Genomic DNA, 15,886 nt, shown 5'->3' on the forward strand with positions numbered 1-15,886 from the left:
TTGTCTGTAAGGAAAAAAAGCAGAGGGGGGCTTGGGAGTTAAAAATCTGGATCTTTTTAACCAAGCTCTTCTGTCCAAGTGGATATGGAAAATCCTAGATAGAGAGAATCTTATTAGCAAAGTCATATTTTCTATTTACCCATCCAGTTCATCTAACCCTATTGCTAATCCAAAGAGCTATGCATCTAGACTCATTCTTGATCTTAAAGCAATTTATCCGACTTTTATCAGTTTTGCCAAGTGGAGTATAGGGTCGGGTGACTCCTGCAAGTTTTGGATGGACAGGTGGGCAGGAAACAACTCTCTCAGCAGCTTATTCCCCAAAGCTTTCAAATTGGCTTTCTCACAATCCAGCCCTGTTAGCTCCCAAGGACTATGGCAGAATAACATATGGAGATGGAACCCTATTTTGAGGAGAGGCATCTCGATGGAAGATAAAAAAGACATATCAGACCTCTTAACCCTTATTGATCAAATCAGGCCTACATCAAACAAATTTGATTCCATATTCTGGCCATCCAATCCCTCACTCTCTTTCACGGTGAAATCTCTATATGGCATCCTTATCAAAGGAGGTTTATTATCCCCTTTTCACAACTTTATTTGGAGATCCCCTATTCCTCTTAAGGTAAAAACCTTCCTCTGGATCCTTAATAAAAAGAAACTCCAAACTAAGGACAATCTAATCAAAAAAGGATGGATGGGTGATTCAACATGCCCCCTCTGTAGCCAGACAATGGAAACGCATGACCACTTGTTCATCACATGCCAGTTCACTCAAGCTGTATGGTCCTCATTGCTTCCTTCTTCTTCTTCCAGCCTATGGCCTCAGGAGGTGACTAGTTTGATCAATGGAAAAGAAGATTTCTTGGTTAGCCAGCATCAAAAAGCTATATGGAAGATTTTGTTCCCTTGCACCTGCTGGTGTATTTGGAGCAGTCGTAACAACCTTATTTTCAACAATAATCCATCTTTGTTCCCTTGCACCTGCTGGTGTATTTGGAGCAGTCGTAACAACCTTATTTTCAACAATAATCCATCTTTCCCCTCCTCTATTGCTGCAAATTCTTCCCGTTTTGTTCTTTTCTGGACAGGGACATCTAAAAGCAAAAAATCTCAGCGAATGTATGATGCGGCTATTAAAGCTGGTTTGTCAGAGATAGCAAAATCTTCAGGGAACGAAGGGTTTGAAGATAACTTCTTCTAAGGAGATGAGTTCCCAGTTCTCTATCTTCTTTTGATTTTGGATCATGTAGTACTCAGCTCTTCCTGAGATAGTTCTATTCAGGAGGAACATGTTGTGGATCTGTATTTGTATATAGTAGTAGTATGGCAGCTGAAGTATGTTTTTTAAGTTTTTTTTCCTGGATTTCGGATGGTTTGGAAGCTCGATAGCTGTAGACTGGAAGATGACGACAAAGGTCCGCTCTCCTCCGTCTACATCTATTGTGCTTCCTCCCCTATCCATTTTGTTAATTCAGGTTTATTTTGTAAATACTGGTGATATATAATATTTTTATGAACAGGGCAGTTCGCCCTGTTTTTGGCTTCAAAAAAAAAACAAGTCTATTATCACTCACCGTTGTTTGGTGTCTAACTCCACCCACTTCATATTTTTTATGGACATGAAACTTACCATCCAAGAGGGCATCTACTATCAAGGATTTGGTGGATAAGACAGGGATTGCTGAGTTGATGTTGCCTGATGAGTCATCTTTGACATATTTAGCCGCTGTTGCCCACAACTTTTATGGCCGCCCTCTGGTATTTTAATCTTTTGATACAGTTATACTTTAGTTCGATGTAATTATCCTTTGCTTACACTCTGGTATTACTTTTGGATTTTGTTGTAAGTGAGAGCTCTATAACTCTGTATTCTTTTTGCCTAGCTTTTTTCTAGATTGGTTTAGTTTTTGGATTCGTTTTGATGAAACATCTATGACTCATGCAATAGGTGATGGTTATGGTCCTCTCTCTATCTTAGGTATGAACTGTTTGATCATTACCACTCCTGGACTATTCACCTCTAGACTTAGCTAGTGTGTTTATATCATATTTAAATAGGGCAATTCACCCTATTTTTATCTTCTACAAAAGAAAAAAACTCGGCAATGGTGTTTCTTTGTCTGTATTGGACTTGACCAAGAGCAGCTGCACTTCAGTGGAGATTTATTGGATTGATGATAACATGATCTAATTGGATAAAAGCCCTGATATGATTTGGTTTTTTAGTAGTTTTTTATTTTGATTCTATTGGATATGGAAAGTACAACATCAATTGGAATACATTAGTTACTTAGACTTCTATTTCCTTGAGTGATTAGCTATTGGGCCTTAAAAGCCTATATATGAACAGGTCTTGCAACCGATGAGAATCATTATTTTGGCACCAATTATGAACAAAGAACATGGTTCTCCTTTTTGAAGCCTTTTAAGTATTGATTTAGCTCTCTATTTTGTTTCTTATTTGAGAGTGTTGTACTAGGTTTTTGGGGGTGTATTAGGGATTGAGTGATTAAGAGATCTTCACATTGTATTCCTCATAATTATTAGTAAAGCTATTCTCCTCCTTCGCCCGTGGACGGAGGCGATAGACCAAACCATGTATATCCGCGTGTTAGTGTTCTTGATATTTTTTTATACTTTTTTGTGATTGATATTAGTTTATCCTGGGAATTTGTCATAATAGTTATGATGACGGATAAGAATATTGTAACTAGAGCTCAAATTTTGTATTCTTTCATTTGATATGATTTTGTAACTTAGGATATTGTTCCTGAGTCATTGCTGTACACAGACTTTCATATTTGGGAAATCAAATAAAATTGTCATTTACCCCTAAAAAATCAGTTGGACTTAGAACTGTTTTCATGAAAGTAGTTACCCTATTGTTTTTTTAATAATGAAAAGGATATATGTAGGTAGCTGTGGAAATGGTTTGGATATGGCTCGGATATAATACTTACCATATTCATATACTCCTGTCATTCACGGATACAGATATGGATACAAATATGTCTTGGTAAAAAAAAACCATGTCCATATTTGTTAAAATCAGATACGAGTACATAGATATACAATGCAGATACAAAACGAATATACTAAAAAAAGATAATACAGAAAAATATAGTTCATATGGTACAAGAGAGTTCATTAGTATGTTTGTTATATCTGAAAAGCGGGGATTGGAACTCTTAGTCATTAGAACTAATCTCAAATTCACTAATCTAAAGGATGAAACAATTGTAGCTCTATTGTCTATATATATTCGGATATTTCGGATAGGATCTAGATATTTCACTACAGAACCATATCCGTGAATGACAGGAGGATATGAATATGGATATTTTCTCAGATACAGATACGGTTTACCACCCCTATATATGGGGCAAATGCATTCATGATCATTATGATGAGGTGACTATTGCTAACAGTTAGAGGTATGGCGGACATGGGCCATGTATATACATTGTGATAATGAAGATAAATGATTTAGGATGTGCTCATTTATTTCAAATATATATTTTCTGATGTTTAGTGATCCCACAAGATGGTGTTCCCAGCCAATTAAAGAGCTGCAAAGCCCAACATCTTAGAGACCATCGGTGATGGATAAATTAAAATTCGGCTATCTGCTACTCAACTATTTGTCTTCGTCCGTTGTTGATGTGATGCTACTCTGGACTCCTCATGACTTTGTTTTGTACACGAGCTGTAGTATCTCGATCTTAAAATCTTTTGTAGGTGACTTTGTTCTCATTGTTTCAGATATTATTGTTAAAGACATGGCATTTTTCTTTTTAGCTAAAGTCGTTCTAGCAAAAGCTAAGCCCTGGCCCTTCACAAACCTGCCATGGTCGCAGGAACTGTCATGTCACAAACATGTCAACATGTTACAAATGAATGTGTGGACTCGATTGGGTTGTGAAGACAAAACCAAACTCAATTCAATGTCCACTTGATTTCTCTAGATCTAAAGACATATGCTGCATTGTCCATTTCTTCAACCTAACTTTCACTTGATCACCTCCGCAGACTCCATGAAGTATTTGACTATTTGTTCTAACGGTAGAAAATGATGCAACTCTGACTTATATAGAGCTGATAAAAGTTTATCAAAACTTCAAAGTTGTAGTGAAAGTTGAAAGTTATAATTTTATATTCTAATAAGCTCCTACAGATTGCAAGAGCATCCATTTATATGCAAAAATTTGAACTCACACAATAGTATTGTTATGTTTTTAAAATCTGCTTTCAGCTGATGCATATAGAGCCAGAGTTCTTAACCAAGCAAACGAGATCTTGATTTCCTCTGTGTGAGTGAAGATTTTGTTTTTTCTTTGTTTCTTGAGATATATGATTTCATGTTCTCTTTTGAGAGACTGTTTTGTTAGTTGTCAGGCCTTTTTTTTTTTTGGTCAATGAACTGTGAATTTTATTCATCTCCCAAAATTGAACATATAAGGTCAAAACAAAGCTCCAGAAGCCTGGAGAACAAATGAAAAATTACAAACTTTTTTTTTTTTTTTGGGTCAATGAAAGTTAACTTTATTCATCAACACTTGAAAGAATGTAAGTACATCATAGTATCCAGCTATATTTCGCTGGAAAACCAAACTAATTACAACTTTGTACTTCCTCTAACTACTATCAAACAAGATTCAATGTATCATCATTCAAAATTTTAGTAAAAACAGTAAACTTAATTAGTCTGAAAAGAGTAACTGGATCACGGGATTTTCCTTGAAAAGCTCTTAGATTTCTCTCCTGCCACACTAAGTAAACTGTGACTGCAAGTACCATCCTCTTGAGCTTCTTCTTAAAGCCTTTGCCCCTCAGATTGTTGTTGTACCAATCAAACAGATGCAACCAGTTACAGGACCTCCAGGAAAAGTTCATCCAATCCATTACATTATTCCAGACCTGAGCTGAATAAGGGCAATCGAAGAAAAGATGTTGACATGTTTCCTCAGCTTGGTGATGACCAGGACATAGAACACATTGATTTGAGGTTATAATATTCATTTTACATAACCTATCCTGAGTTAGTAATCTGGACTGAGAGGCAAGCCAGAGCACAAAAGAGTGTTTCGGGTAGTTTAGTCTCTCCCAGACAGTATTAAACCAAGGAACAGGAGGGGAAAAGCTAATCAGAGCTTTATAAACAGAGGAGATAAGGAATTTACCCCCACTATGGCAGTTGTTAATGGTATTTATAAGATTGTTTGCACTTCCAAATTTGCTTACTGCCATGTCTCTGATTTTCAAAAGTCTCCTCCACAACCATGAGTCCGATGCTTTAGATTGAATATGCCAGATATCAGTTTGATGCACATAATTTTCATGAATCCATTTTATCCAAAGCATGTCTTTTTTCTGATGGATCATCCAAAGCAATTTTATAGCAACTGCATGATTCCAGGATTTAGGTGAATATAGGCCCAGTCCCCCCTGTTCTTTCCCTCGACATATACTTTCCCAAGATACTAGATGAATTTTGTTATTCCATAGAAAATCAGAGCACATTCTATCAATTTTCTCCAGCACCTTGACCGGCAAGATATAGTTACTGGTCCAAAAGATTTGGATACCCATGATAACTGATTTGATTAGCTGAATTCTTCCTGCATAAGAGAGGCATTTCTTTTTCTGCCAGTGAAGAAATTGCTCACTGATTTTACTTAGTAGAGGAGAGCAATCAAGGTAGGATAATCTCTTAGAAATGAGTGGCAATCCAAGATAATGAATTGGTAACATCCCCTCAGGAAAATTCAGCAAGGAGCAGACTTGATTTTTCAGACCATCATCAACTCCACTAAAGTATATTGAGCATTTAGCAGGATTTGCCTCTAAACCAGACACTCTGCTGAACTCTTTGAGGCAATAGAACAGTTTCATAATTGAGTATCCATCAGCTTTAGCAAAGAGAAGAAGATCATCTGCGAATATCAGGTGAGTAATCCCAAGACTTTGACACTTAGGATGATATTTGAAGAGGTTATCATTTCTAAGGGCATTTAAACTTCTTGATAGATATTCCATCCCTAAGACAAACAAGTAAGGAGAAAGAGGATCCCCTTGTCTTAGACCTCTCTTACCTTTAAAATATCCATGCAGAGATCCATTTAGAGCAAGAGAGTATTTAGGAGTTGATATGCATTCCATAACCCAATTAATCATGATACTGGGAAAGTTTAAACCCTACAATATGGCTCTGATGAAATCCCAGCTGATAGAATCGAATGCCTTCCTCAGATCCACATTTAACATAGCTCTTGGAGAGGTATGCTTTCTGCCATAGTTTTTCATTAGTTCATGAGCTAGAAGAATATTACTAGAGATGAGTCTCCCCTTGATAAATGCACTTCGTGCATCACTAATGAGATAGCCCATGACACTTTGCACTCTCCCAGCTAGAATTTTTGAAATGACTTTATATATCAGATTGCAACAAGAGATGGGTCGAAAATCTGCAGCAGTTCTTGGATTAAGAGTTTTGGGAATTAAAGTAATTGTAGTAGAATTAAAAGTGCCAAGAAGCTTTCCTTTGTTGAAGAATTCCTCAACAGCTAGATATAAATCCTCATTGATAATGTCCCAAGCTGACTTGAAAAAAGCAGCATTAAAACCATCCGGTCCTGGAGCTTTTGTATCAGACATAGAGAACACAGCTTTTTTGATTTCCTCTCTGCTGACAGGAGTACTGAGCTTTGAGCTTTGAACTGGAGTTAGAGTAGACCCATTTGAGATAATATCCATATCAGGTTTAGAAACACTTGTAGCAGTTCCCAAGATCCTTTTGTAATATTCAGTAAACTCCTCAATGATGTCCTGCATCTCAGTAATTCTATTTCCCTCTTCAGTATATATTGACAGAACCATGTTATGATGCCTCTTGTTTTTCATGACAGAATGAAAGAATTGGGTACATTTGTCACCATGTAAGCTCCACGAAATATTTGCTTTTTGCTTGTAGAAAGAATTTTCACAATTCAGTAATCTGATATATTTTTTGATACCTTCTTTTTCCTTAGCAATCAGGTTGGAATTGAGAAGATCATCAGCCAACTGTTTCTGGATATCAGACAATTCATTTTTGGCTCTGATAACTTGCTCATTGATGCACATAAAATGCTTCTTGTTAAGCTCTTTGAGAACAGGCTTTAATGCCTTAAGCTTAGCATGGAATTTGTACATGTTATATCCTCTAATACTTTGTTCCCAGACAGTTTTGACAGCTGGAAGAAAATTAGGATGCCTGATCCACATATTAAAGAATCTAAAAGGCTTTTTCCCATCAAATTTATCCTCACCAATAGTAATCAGAGCAGGTGAATGATCAGAACAACTTGGCACTAAGAACTCAACTTGACTGGAAGTGTATTGATGAATCCAATCTTCATTTACCAGGATTCTGTCAAGCCTGGACCAGATTTTATCTTGAGCATTTTGTTTGTTTGACCAGGTATAAAAATTACCAATTGATTTGAGATGAACCAATTTACTAGAGTTAATGAAATTTTGGAAGTCAATGGTATCTGAATCTGAAACTGGAGAACCTCCCAATTTCTCTTCATTATTCAAAATAGTGTTGAAATCACCACCAACTAACCAGGGGCAATTCTGATTGAAATTCAGTAATTCTTGCCAAAGGATATTCCTATCATTTCTTTGATTTAAAGCATACACTACTGTGATTATGCAAGAAAGCATACCATCCCTTGAGGCAACTGTGCATGTGATGTGTTGATTGGAGGAGAACAGAACTTGAACTGATAGTATTTCATTGTCCCATAGAATCCATATCCTTCCATTTCTTGCTTCAGGAATATTTGAAATCCACTCCCAGTTCTTAGCTACTTTCTTAGCAATGAATTGCAATTTGTTTTCTTCAACTTTGGTCTCCAGGAGAGCTAGAAAAGAGAGCCTGTATTCATTAATAAAATGCTTTACTAACAAGTGTTTAGAGGATTTGTTAAATCCTCTTATATTCCAAATTGCCAGATTCATTAATTTGAATAATCCCCTTTATCAATCCAAGAGGGATCAAAGTCTAATTGTTGTTCCAGTATGGTAAATGGGGAGTTTTGAATGCAATTCACAACATTAGTGTCATTGGTTCTTTTTCCTGATTTTGATCTGGTAACACTTGTGAAACCAGATGAATTCACAACAAGTGAGGAGTTTGCAGTACTGCTGTTTCCTGCAAATTTATGTGCATGCTTCATGACATTTCTACCTGAAAGTCCAAAGAGTATACCCCTATCTGATTTGAGAGTACTTCCAACATCATATTTATTGGTATTCTCCCCCTGTGCATGTTTTTCGGATACTTGCCCAGAATTAACTCCCTGTGCATGTTTTGCAGACAATTGCCCAGAATTAACCCCCTGTGCATGTTTTGCAGACAATTGCTCAGATTGATCAAAATGAACAAAGTTATGATGAGCATAACCACCAGATAGATTGATTTGTGGGTTATCTCCAAGCTGACCAGAACTGTCACCTAATTCAATACTGCTTGTAGGAATATACAGTTCAGAATTAGAAACCTGCACAGGAGGTCTGTTGACAGGAATCCATATCTTTTTAAATTTTTGTCTTCTACAAAACTCAGCTTCATGACCAACCAAGCAACAGTAAGAACACCATTTTGGCTTAAGTTCATATATAACCTTTTGATTATAACTTTTTCCATCTGGCCCTTGCACTTCAATAGAATCAGGAAAATTCTTTTCCAGGGGAAGATCAACTTCAAGAAGTACCCTTGCATAACTCAATCTTTCTCTTGTAGCACAAATTCTTTTCCAGGGGAAGATCAACTTCAAGAAGTACCCTTGCATAACTCAATCTTTCTCTTGTAGCAGTGAGTTTATCTGTTGTGATTGGCAACTTCAAGAAGTACCCTTGCATAACTCAATCTTTCTCTTGTAGCAGTGAGTTTATCTGTTGTGATTGGTCTTCCAATTACACTTGCAATTTTACTCAGTCCATTTGAAGTCCACAAGTTTAACTTCAGGTTTGGAAACTGAACCCACATTGGGTAGTTATTAGCTTGAAATCTATCCACATCAGTTTCAATAGTCCAAGGCTTAAGAACCATAGGTCTGGATCCAAAAAACCAAGGACCTGCTTCCAACACATCTTGCATTTGTTTAATAGATTGAAAATCAAACAGGAAGACCCCTTGTTTTATTAGATGAACTCTTGGAATAGAGATGCTTCCCCAAATCTTATTCACATAAGTTTCCATAGCTTTAAACTTCACATTTAAGCCAATAACATATCCAATTAAAGCATGCTTCCAGAGATCCTCACCTTCCTTCCACTCTTCAGTTGAGAATTTGACAGAATTGTTTTGAGAAGATTGAATAAAATTCAAAGAAAGGCCATTTCCAGATTTCCGATTATCAGCAAAAAGACTGGCAAAGGATTTCTTGATCACTGCAGTGCCATTTTCATTCTTTGTATCTTCATCTTGAGCTAATTTCTCAGATTCATCAGAGATTTCATCAATATGAGAGTATTTTACACAATCATCAATCATAACATCAGAATGAACTTTTGATGAATTAAGATCAGAAATCTTAGCCGCAGAAATCAGATCAGACTCAGGTTCATGTTGATTGAGGACAGAGTTCTTAGCTAAAACAGAATCATGAATCAAATTCATTTCAGAATCAAGATGAACACTGGAATTCTTGACAATTTCAGATACAGGAATCAAATCAGATTCAGATCCAGAGTCATCCGCCCATGAGATAGGAGACTTACTCAGATTTCTTGCAATCACATTACAAGATCTCACCGGAGAAGACTCCATCACAGGCTTAGATCTGGCAAGAACATCATAGATTGGCAATTTCTTCTTTGCTCCTTTCGGCCCTGAGCTTTCCATTTCTATGCCTTTTGAGAAGATTGCAGTTGAATCTGATCCTTCCCTAGCTTTAGATGATGAAGGGAATTCAAAAAGAGAATCTCTCAGCTCACTATTGATGATCCCTCTACTAGATTTCTTCTTCTTCCTCATGTAGAAACAAGGCGGGGGCGCACGATAGCAAGGAAAAATTCGCCTGCTAACATGCACCTACAGAGTCCCGCCACTTTTTTACGATAGCTAGGGGGAAAACACTTTAGCATCACATTCAAACCATAATTTCACCCCGAGGTTATCTGATACTTGCAAGAACAAAATTACAAACTTTCAAGTAGCTCTATCATATGTACATGTGAACTATCATTTAGAATTTTACAAAAAATCGAAAGCTTTATATCTCTGAAAACTTGAGCAGGTAGCTTCTTCTTGTCCTGAAAAATTCTTAGATTTCTCTCCCTCCAAATCATGTAAACAGCAGCAGATAAGCACATCCTTTTCAGCTTCTTCATGGGGCTTTTTCCTTTCAATTTATGAGAGTACCAGTACAATAACAAGTCCCATGTGCAGGACCTCCATTTATATCCCAACCAGGTCATCACCAAGTTTCATACTTCCCCTGAATATTGACATTCAAAAAAGATGTGATCTCTAGTCTCTAACTGGTGACTGTCACACAGCACACAGTGGAGTTGATTCGTGCTTAAAATGTTCATTCTGCACAGTCTATCCTTTGTAAGAAGTTTAGAGTGACAAGCTAGCCAAAGCACAAAGGAGTGCTTAGGGAATAGAAAGCCATCCCAAACTGTTTTAGCCCAAGCAACTGAATTAGCAGGTTGTATGAGAGCTCTGTAAACTGCAGATAAGAGAAGCTTGCCATCAGAGCAACAATCTGCTATTTTAGCAGTAACAGCATTCCCAAATTTACTCACAAGCATATCCCTCATTTTAAGGAGTTGCCTCCACATCCATGAGTCATTTGTCTTGGGTTGAACAGTCCAAATATTTTGATTTTGAAGATAGTTACCATGTACCCACTTGATCCATAGGAGATCCTTTTTTAATATGAATCAACCACAAAAGCTTAGTGGCAGCTGCATAGTTCGAGTACTTAGCTGAGAAAATGCCCAGTCCCCCATATTTTTTGCCTTGACAAACAGAACCCCAGTTTACTAAGTGAAATTTGTGTCCCCATAGAAAGGCAGAGCACAAACTATCTATCTTTTCCAAAGCTTTGATTGGGAGGATGTAATTGCTTAGCCAATATGTTTGGATGCCCAAAATAACAGACTTAATCAGTTCAAGTCTTCCAGCATAGGTCAGGCATTTGTTTTGTTGCCAGGTTTGAAACTGATTGTAAATTTTACCAATAAGACTAGAACAATCAGTGTATGAGAGTCTTTTAGCAGTCAGGGGTAGGCCCAAGTATTTCATAGGCAGAACTCCTTCAGGGAATTTGAGGTGATTGCATATCTGATCTTTGAGATAATCAGATACACCACTCAGGTACACAGCACATTTGTTTGAGTTGGCTTCCAGACCAGAAACATGTCCAAATTCTTGAAGGCAAGTGAAGATTTTAGCAATAGAACTCATGTCAGCCTTACATAACAGCAACAAATCGTCAGCAAAGACCAGATGGTTAATCTTCAACCTAGAGCACTTTGGATGATATTTGAAAGATGAATCATCCTGAAGAGAGTTGAGTTTCCTGGAAAGATATTCCATCCCTATAACAAACAGATAGGGGGAGAGAGGATCCCCTTGCCTCAAGCCTCTTGCACCATGAAAATAACCATGTAGACCACCATTCAAAGCTAAAGAAAATTTAGGGGTAGATATGCATTCCATGATCCAGCAGACCATATTGTTGGGAAAGTTCAAACCAATCAACATACTCCTTATGAAATCCCAATCAATGGTGTCAAAAGCCTTCCTCAGGTCAACATTTAAGCTCTAGGGGAATTATTTTTCCTCCCATAGTGCTTGAATAACTCATGTGCAAGTAAAAAATTACTTGAAATAAGTCTCCCACTTACAAAAGCACATTGTGCATCATTGACAAGATAACCCATAAATTTCTTAACCCAGTTGTCAGGCCTTTATGTTATTGGAAGCCTAATCTAGTGTGTACAGGATGTCCTAGCTTTATTTTAGATTGTAATAAAAATTATTTCTTACTTTGTAAGCCAAAAAATAAAATAAAATAAAATAAAAATCTACTTTAAATTTGTGCCCAGTGGGAATTGTACTTGAACATGTTGCTTCAATACCATTTGAAGGATCCTGATACTGTGTTGCGCTCCAAAGTTGTGGTAAGTGCTAAGGGTTAAAATTTTATTTCATAACAGAATCATATATCTAATAGAAAATTGGAAAATATAATTCTTGAAAAAGATAAGAATTCTTTGATATTTTATTAGAATTAATGTCTAGAATTATTCTGCAGAAGTATTTCGGGTCAGCTAATATTAATGATTGAGATCTATTTGTGAAATCCCTAATTGAAACATGAACCTATTTGTGATTCCTAGTTCAGCCAAGATTCTACTTAATTTAGGTTCTTAGCTGAATTAGAATTCAATGTATCTATACATAAATCAAAACAGAGAGAAAATGTGTTGTTCTTAAATTTCTTTTTTCTTCACATAGGAATGCTATTTCCTGCTACCAACCAAGATATTATATATCAATGCTTGGTATATACTGTCACAAAATGTAAGTTTTTATTTTTACTACAGCTCTTTTTTAATGTAATGGGCATTGCCAAAATGGATAGGACTCTCTTTACATACGGATATGATGCTGTTAAGTACATATATAGAAGTTGTTCATTAACACCAATATCTGACACCAACTACATGCTTAATGTGGCTGTAGCATAGCTTTAGATAGAGAACGTTGATGCTTCAAATATAGGAAACACCATGTTAGCCATAACAGCGGTGATCATTCTCCAATCGACGATCAAAAGAAAAGAAATAAAACGTGTCCCTCTGTAAACTTTCAGATACCTGCCACCGAGCTTTTATATTTTTCATGAGCATATATATATATATATATTCTATATATTATATATATATATATATATATATATATATAATTATTATATATATATATATATATGAATATTTCGAATGAAAGGAACTTTTTACATGGCTCGACGGAGGATCAAACAATGAATGGAGTTCTATCACAACTTGATGTATTTGGGGTTTTAGAATATGTAGATCAAATTCAATGGAACGCGGGATCATCATAATGTAGGGCTCATATGTGATTTTAGGCCGGTCCTTAGATTGATTATCTAAGCACTCACTTTAGGAATTTTTCCCAATATATATATATTATATATATATATATATATATATATATATATATATATATATATATCTATATATTATATAGATATGAGAGAGAGAGAGAGAGAGAAATGTGTATCTTGTACCACGCAAAGCTTTTGTGTTTGGTAGTGGGTGACATATTCCCCTCCGTTCATTGAAATCGAAGCGCCACATTCAATAGGTTGGGAGTGGTTTGATAAATTGAAATGAGTGGATGAGAATATGACATCTCTTTACAAAGCATAAAATTTATCTTGTACCCAAACATAATCCTTTTTTCATATATATATATATATATATTATATACTATATATATATATATATATATATTATACGAGAGGAGAGAGGGAGCGAAATGTGTATGCTTTGGTACGAGCAAGCTTTTGTTTTGGTAGTGAGGTGACATATTCCCTCCCTCTTGATCGAAGCTCAACAATTCACATAGGTTGGGGAGTGGTTGATAATTGAAATGAGTGTGAGAATAAGACATACTTATTTACAAATGCATAAATTTATGCTTGGTACCAAACTACCCATTTTTCTCAATTTTATATAGTATATAATATTATATATTATATATATATATATATATATATATATCATTATATATTATATATATATATATATATATTATATATCTACTATATATCTATATTATATATATATTTATATCTATATATTAACTTTTTAGTTGGAGAAGCAAACAACAAGGCATAAAGGAAGCATGATATATATTAACTTCTATTGGGAAAATAAACTTGATTAACAATATATCAACCTTAGGAATTCCAACTAACGTAAGAATTGCACATCAATTTTCCAATCTTTGACGAAAATTAACATTGTAGTTGGAGAGGCAAACAAAAAAAACATGAAAAAGAAAGCTACATAGATTGGAAGAAGCAAAACATGTGGATTTTATTACGTCCATGTTCCTCGAAGCTGTTCTCTGGCCAGTATTTAGTTCTTTTTATTCTTTTTTTAACACATTAATTTATACATGGACTCGTAAACTTGATCCTACAGTTCAACATGCTTTTTCCAAAAAAAAAACTAGTTCATTAAAATCAGGACAAAAATTAGGTTTTTTTTGGACTTATCATATTTACTTATTTTCACTCAGCCAGATTTTCCAAGTTTCTCCTAATAAATTTATCCCACACATATAATTTCATGATATATAAGTCTACACCCGTACACACTTAGATGTCTATTATCCTATCACCAAACAATCATTAGCTACTTTTCTCCCTTTTTTTCGACACTATGTCCTCAACTAGTTATCAGCTAGTAATTAGCTGCATCACGTAAAAAAAAGATTAATTAAATATATAGAAGAAGAAACGTTCACAGAAATTAAGAAAAGAAAAGAAAAGAAAATGGCAGAATAGGTTGTTTCAAAGTTGAAAGAGATGGTCTCAAATAAGCTTCACGCTTCGTGGAAAAGGCAACACACATACAAACCCCTTTCCATTGCCTCTCTTTACCCAACAAGAGAAAAAGAAAAGAAAAAGAGCTTTGAGAGAGAGAGAGAGAGAGAGAGAGAGGAGAGCATGAAACCCTAGTTTGGAAAACAACAAATGAAGCTGCCAACAGTAATTCCTCCCATCAAGTCTCTACATAAATTACAACAACAAAGACATGCCATGCAACTTGATGCGATTAGATGAAAGAAGAGAGATAATTATGCCCTAATTAACACTAGTAGCAAGATTAAGATCAAAGAAGGAAAGAACCCTAGAATTCGCTCAAGAAGTAGATTGTTCTAATCAATAAGGAGTGACCCCTTGCATATTTGCTGCTGCAGTATAGAATCCGTCTTTGAGAAGAACATCATCTCCTTCCTACAAAAATATATAATAAAAAATATTATAAAAAGGAGAAAAAAAACCTAAATTGACTTGAAAAACTAGCTAGGGTTCTGATTTCTCATTACAGTTTTTTTCTTCTTCTTTTCATGTGTTTATATCCATTTGATCGATGCGAGTATTACCTGCTGGCGAACGTTGTTCTTCTTCAAGCTTTGATCAGGCATGAGACCGAAATGGATATGAGGGAAGTGAGCCCACTGGATCAGAAGAAAATATAACAATCAAAATATTCATAAACAAGACATCCAAGAGTGAAATAGGGCTTGATCGATTTACATTCTTTGCAGCGGCACTAAAGGCCTCTCTGTGAGTGATATCAGGGTTCCCAGCCTTAATGCGCTGGATTTCGTCCCTGCAATTTTTCATCCATCACTTTGATTATTTTCTTAGAATCCGTGTGAAATCAAATTTGATTGTTGTCGTCGTTATATTTTAGCAATTACTCACTTGATGAAGCGATTGTAGGCCGACGGAACTCTCTGCCTCTTCTCTGGAGCTAAAACCAAACAAAAAAAAAATTAATAAATGCAATTAGTGTTTTGCGCATCAGTGGATTACTTGGTGTAGTGTGGATCTCGGACAAGCTTGCAGGTCTCTCTCTCTATCTAGAAAGAAGTGGGAGGTGCAAGTACTACTGTTTGCCACAGTAAAAAAAACCAGTGAGAGAGAGAGAGAGAGAGAGAGAGAGAGAGAGAGAGAGGGTCAATGAAGCTTAGATGCCGAGAGAGAGAGAGAGAGAGAGAGAGAGAGAGAGAGAGAGAGAGAGAGAGGGTCAATGAAGCTTAGATGCCGGGATC

The 15,886-nt window shown here is 35.9% G+C and overlaps 3 protein-coding genes across 4 annotated transcripts in view; 1 reads left to right on the plus strand and 2 right to left on the minus strand.

Moving 5' to 3' along the window:
- LOC109839445 lies at positions 278-1,207 on the plus strand. The gene has a single exon (XM_020407869.1). The coding sequence runs from the start codon at positions 278-280 to the stop codon at positions 1,205-1,207; it is 930 nt and encodes a 309-aa protein (XP_020263458.1).
- Positions 4,651-6,180, minus strand: LOC109839447. The gene has a single exon (XM_020407870.1). The coding sequence runs from the start codon at positions 6,178-6,180 to the stop codon at positions 4,651-4,653; it is 1,530 nt and encodes a 509-aa protein (XP_020263459.1).
- The window catches only part of LOC109839653 (protein YABBY 4), a 2,603-nt gene continuing 1,370 nt past the window's right edge, over positions 14,654-15,886 (minus strand). Inside the window, exons 4-7 of one of the 2 annotated variants that reach the window (XM_020408166.1) lie at positions 15,537-15,579; positions 15,366-15,441; positions 15,212-15,286; positions 14,654-15,062 (exon numbers count right to left, since the gene is read on the minus strand). In XM_020408166.1, coding sequence (XP_020263755.1) covers positions 14,988-15,062; positions 15,212-15,286; positions 15,366-15,441; positions 15,537-15,579 — 269 coding nt within the window. In that variant the 3' untranslated portion in view covers positions 14,654-14,987. Of the gene's footprint in view, positions 15,063-15,211; positions 15,287-15,365; positions 15,442-15,536; positions 15,586-15,886 lie in introns of both variants that reach the window. The other variant, XM_020408165.1, reaches the window with a different exon arrangement.

Source organism: Asparagus officinalis, chromosome 4 (assembly GCF_001876935.1).
Source record: "Asparagus officinalis chromosome 4, Aspof.V1, whole genome shotgun sequence".
In the NCBI taxonomy this organism is placed as follows: Eukaryota; Viridiplantae; Streptophyta; class Magnoliopsida; order Asparagales; family Asparagaceae; genus Asparagus; species Asparagus officinalis.

Bases quoted from the DNA above. Each gene is read 5' to 3' on its own strand.
- LOC109839447 (XM_020407870.1), bottom strand. From the start codon at position 6,180: ATGATTAATTGGGTTATGGAATGCATATCAACTCCTAAATACTCTCTT.
- LOC109839445 (XM_020407869.1), top strand. From the start codon at position 278: ATGGACAGGTGGGCAGGAAACAACTCTCTCAGCAGCTTATTCCCCAAA.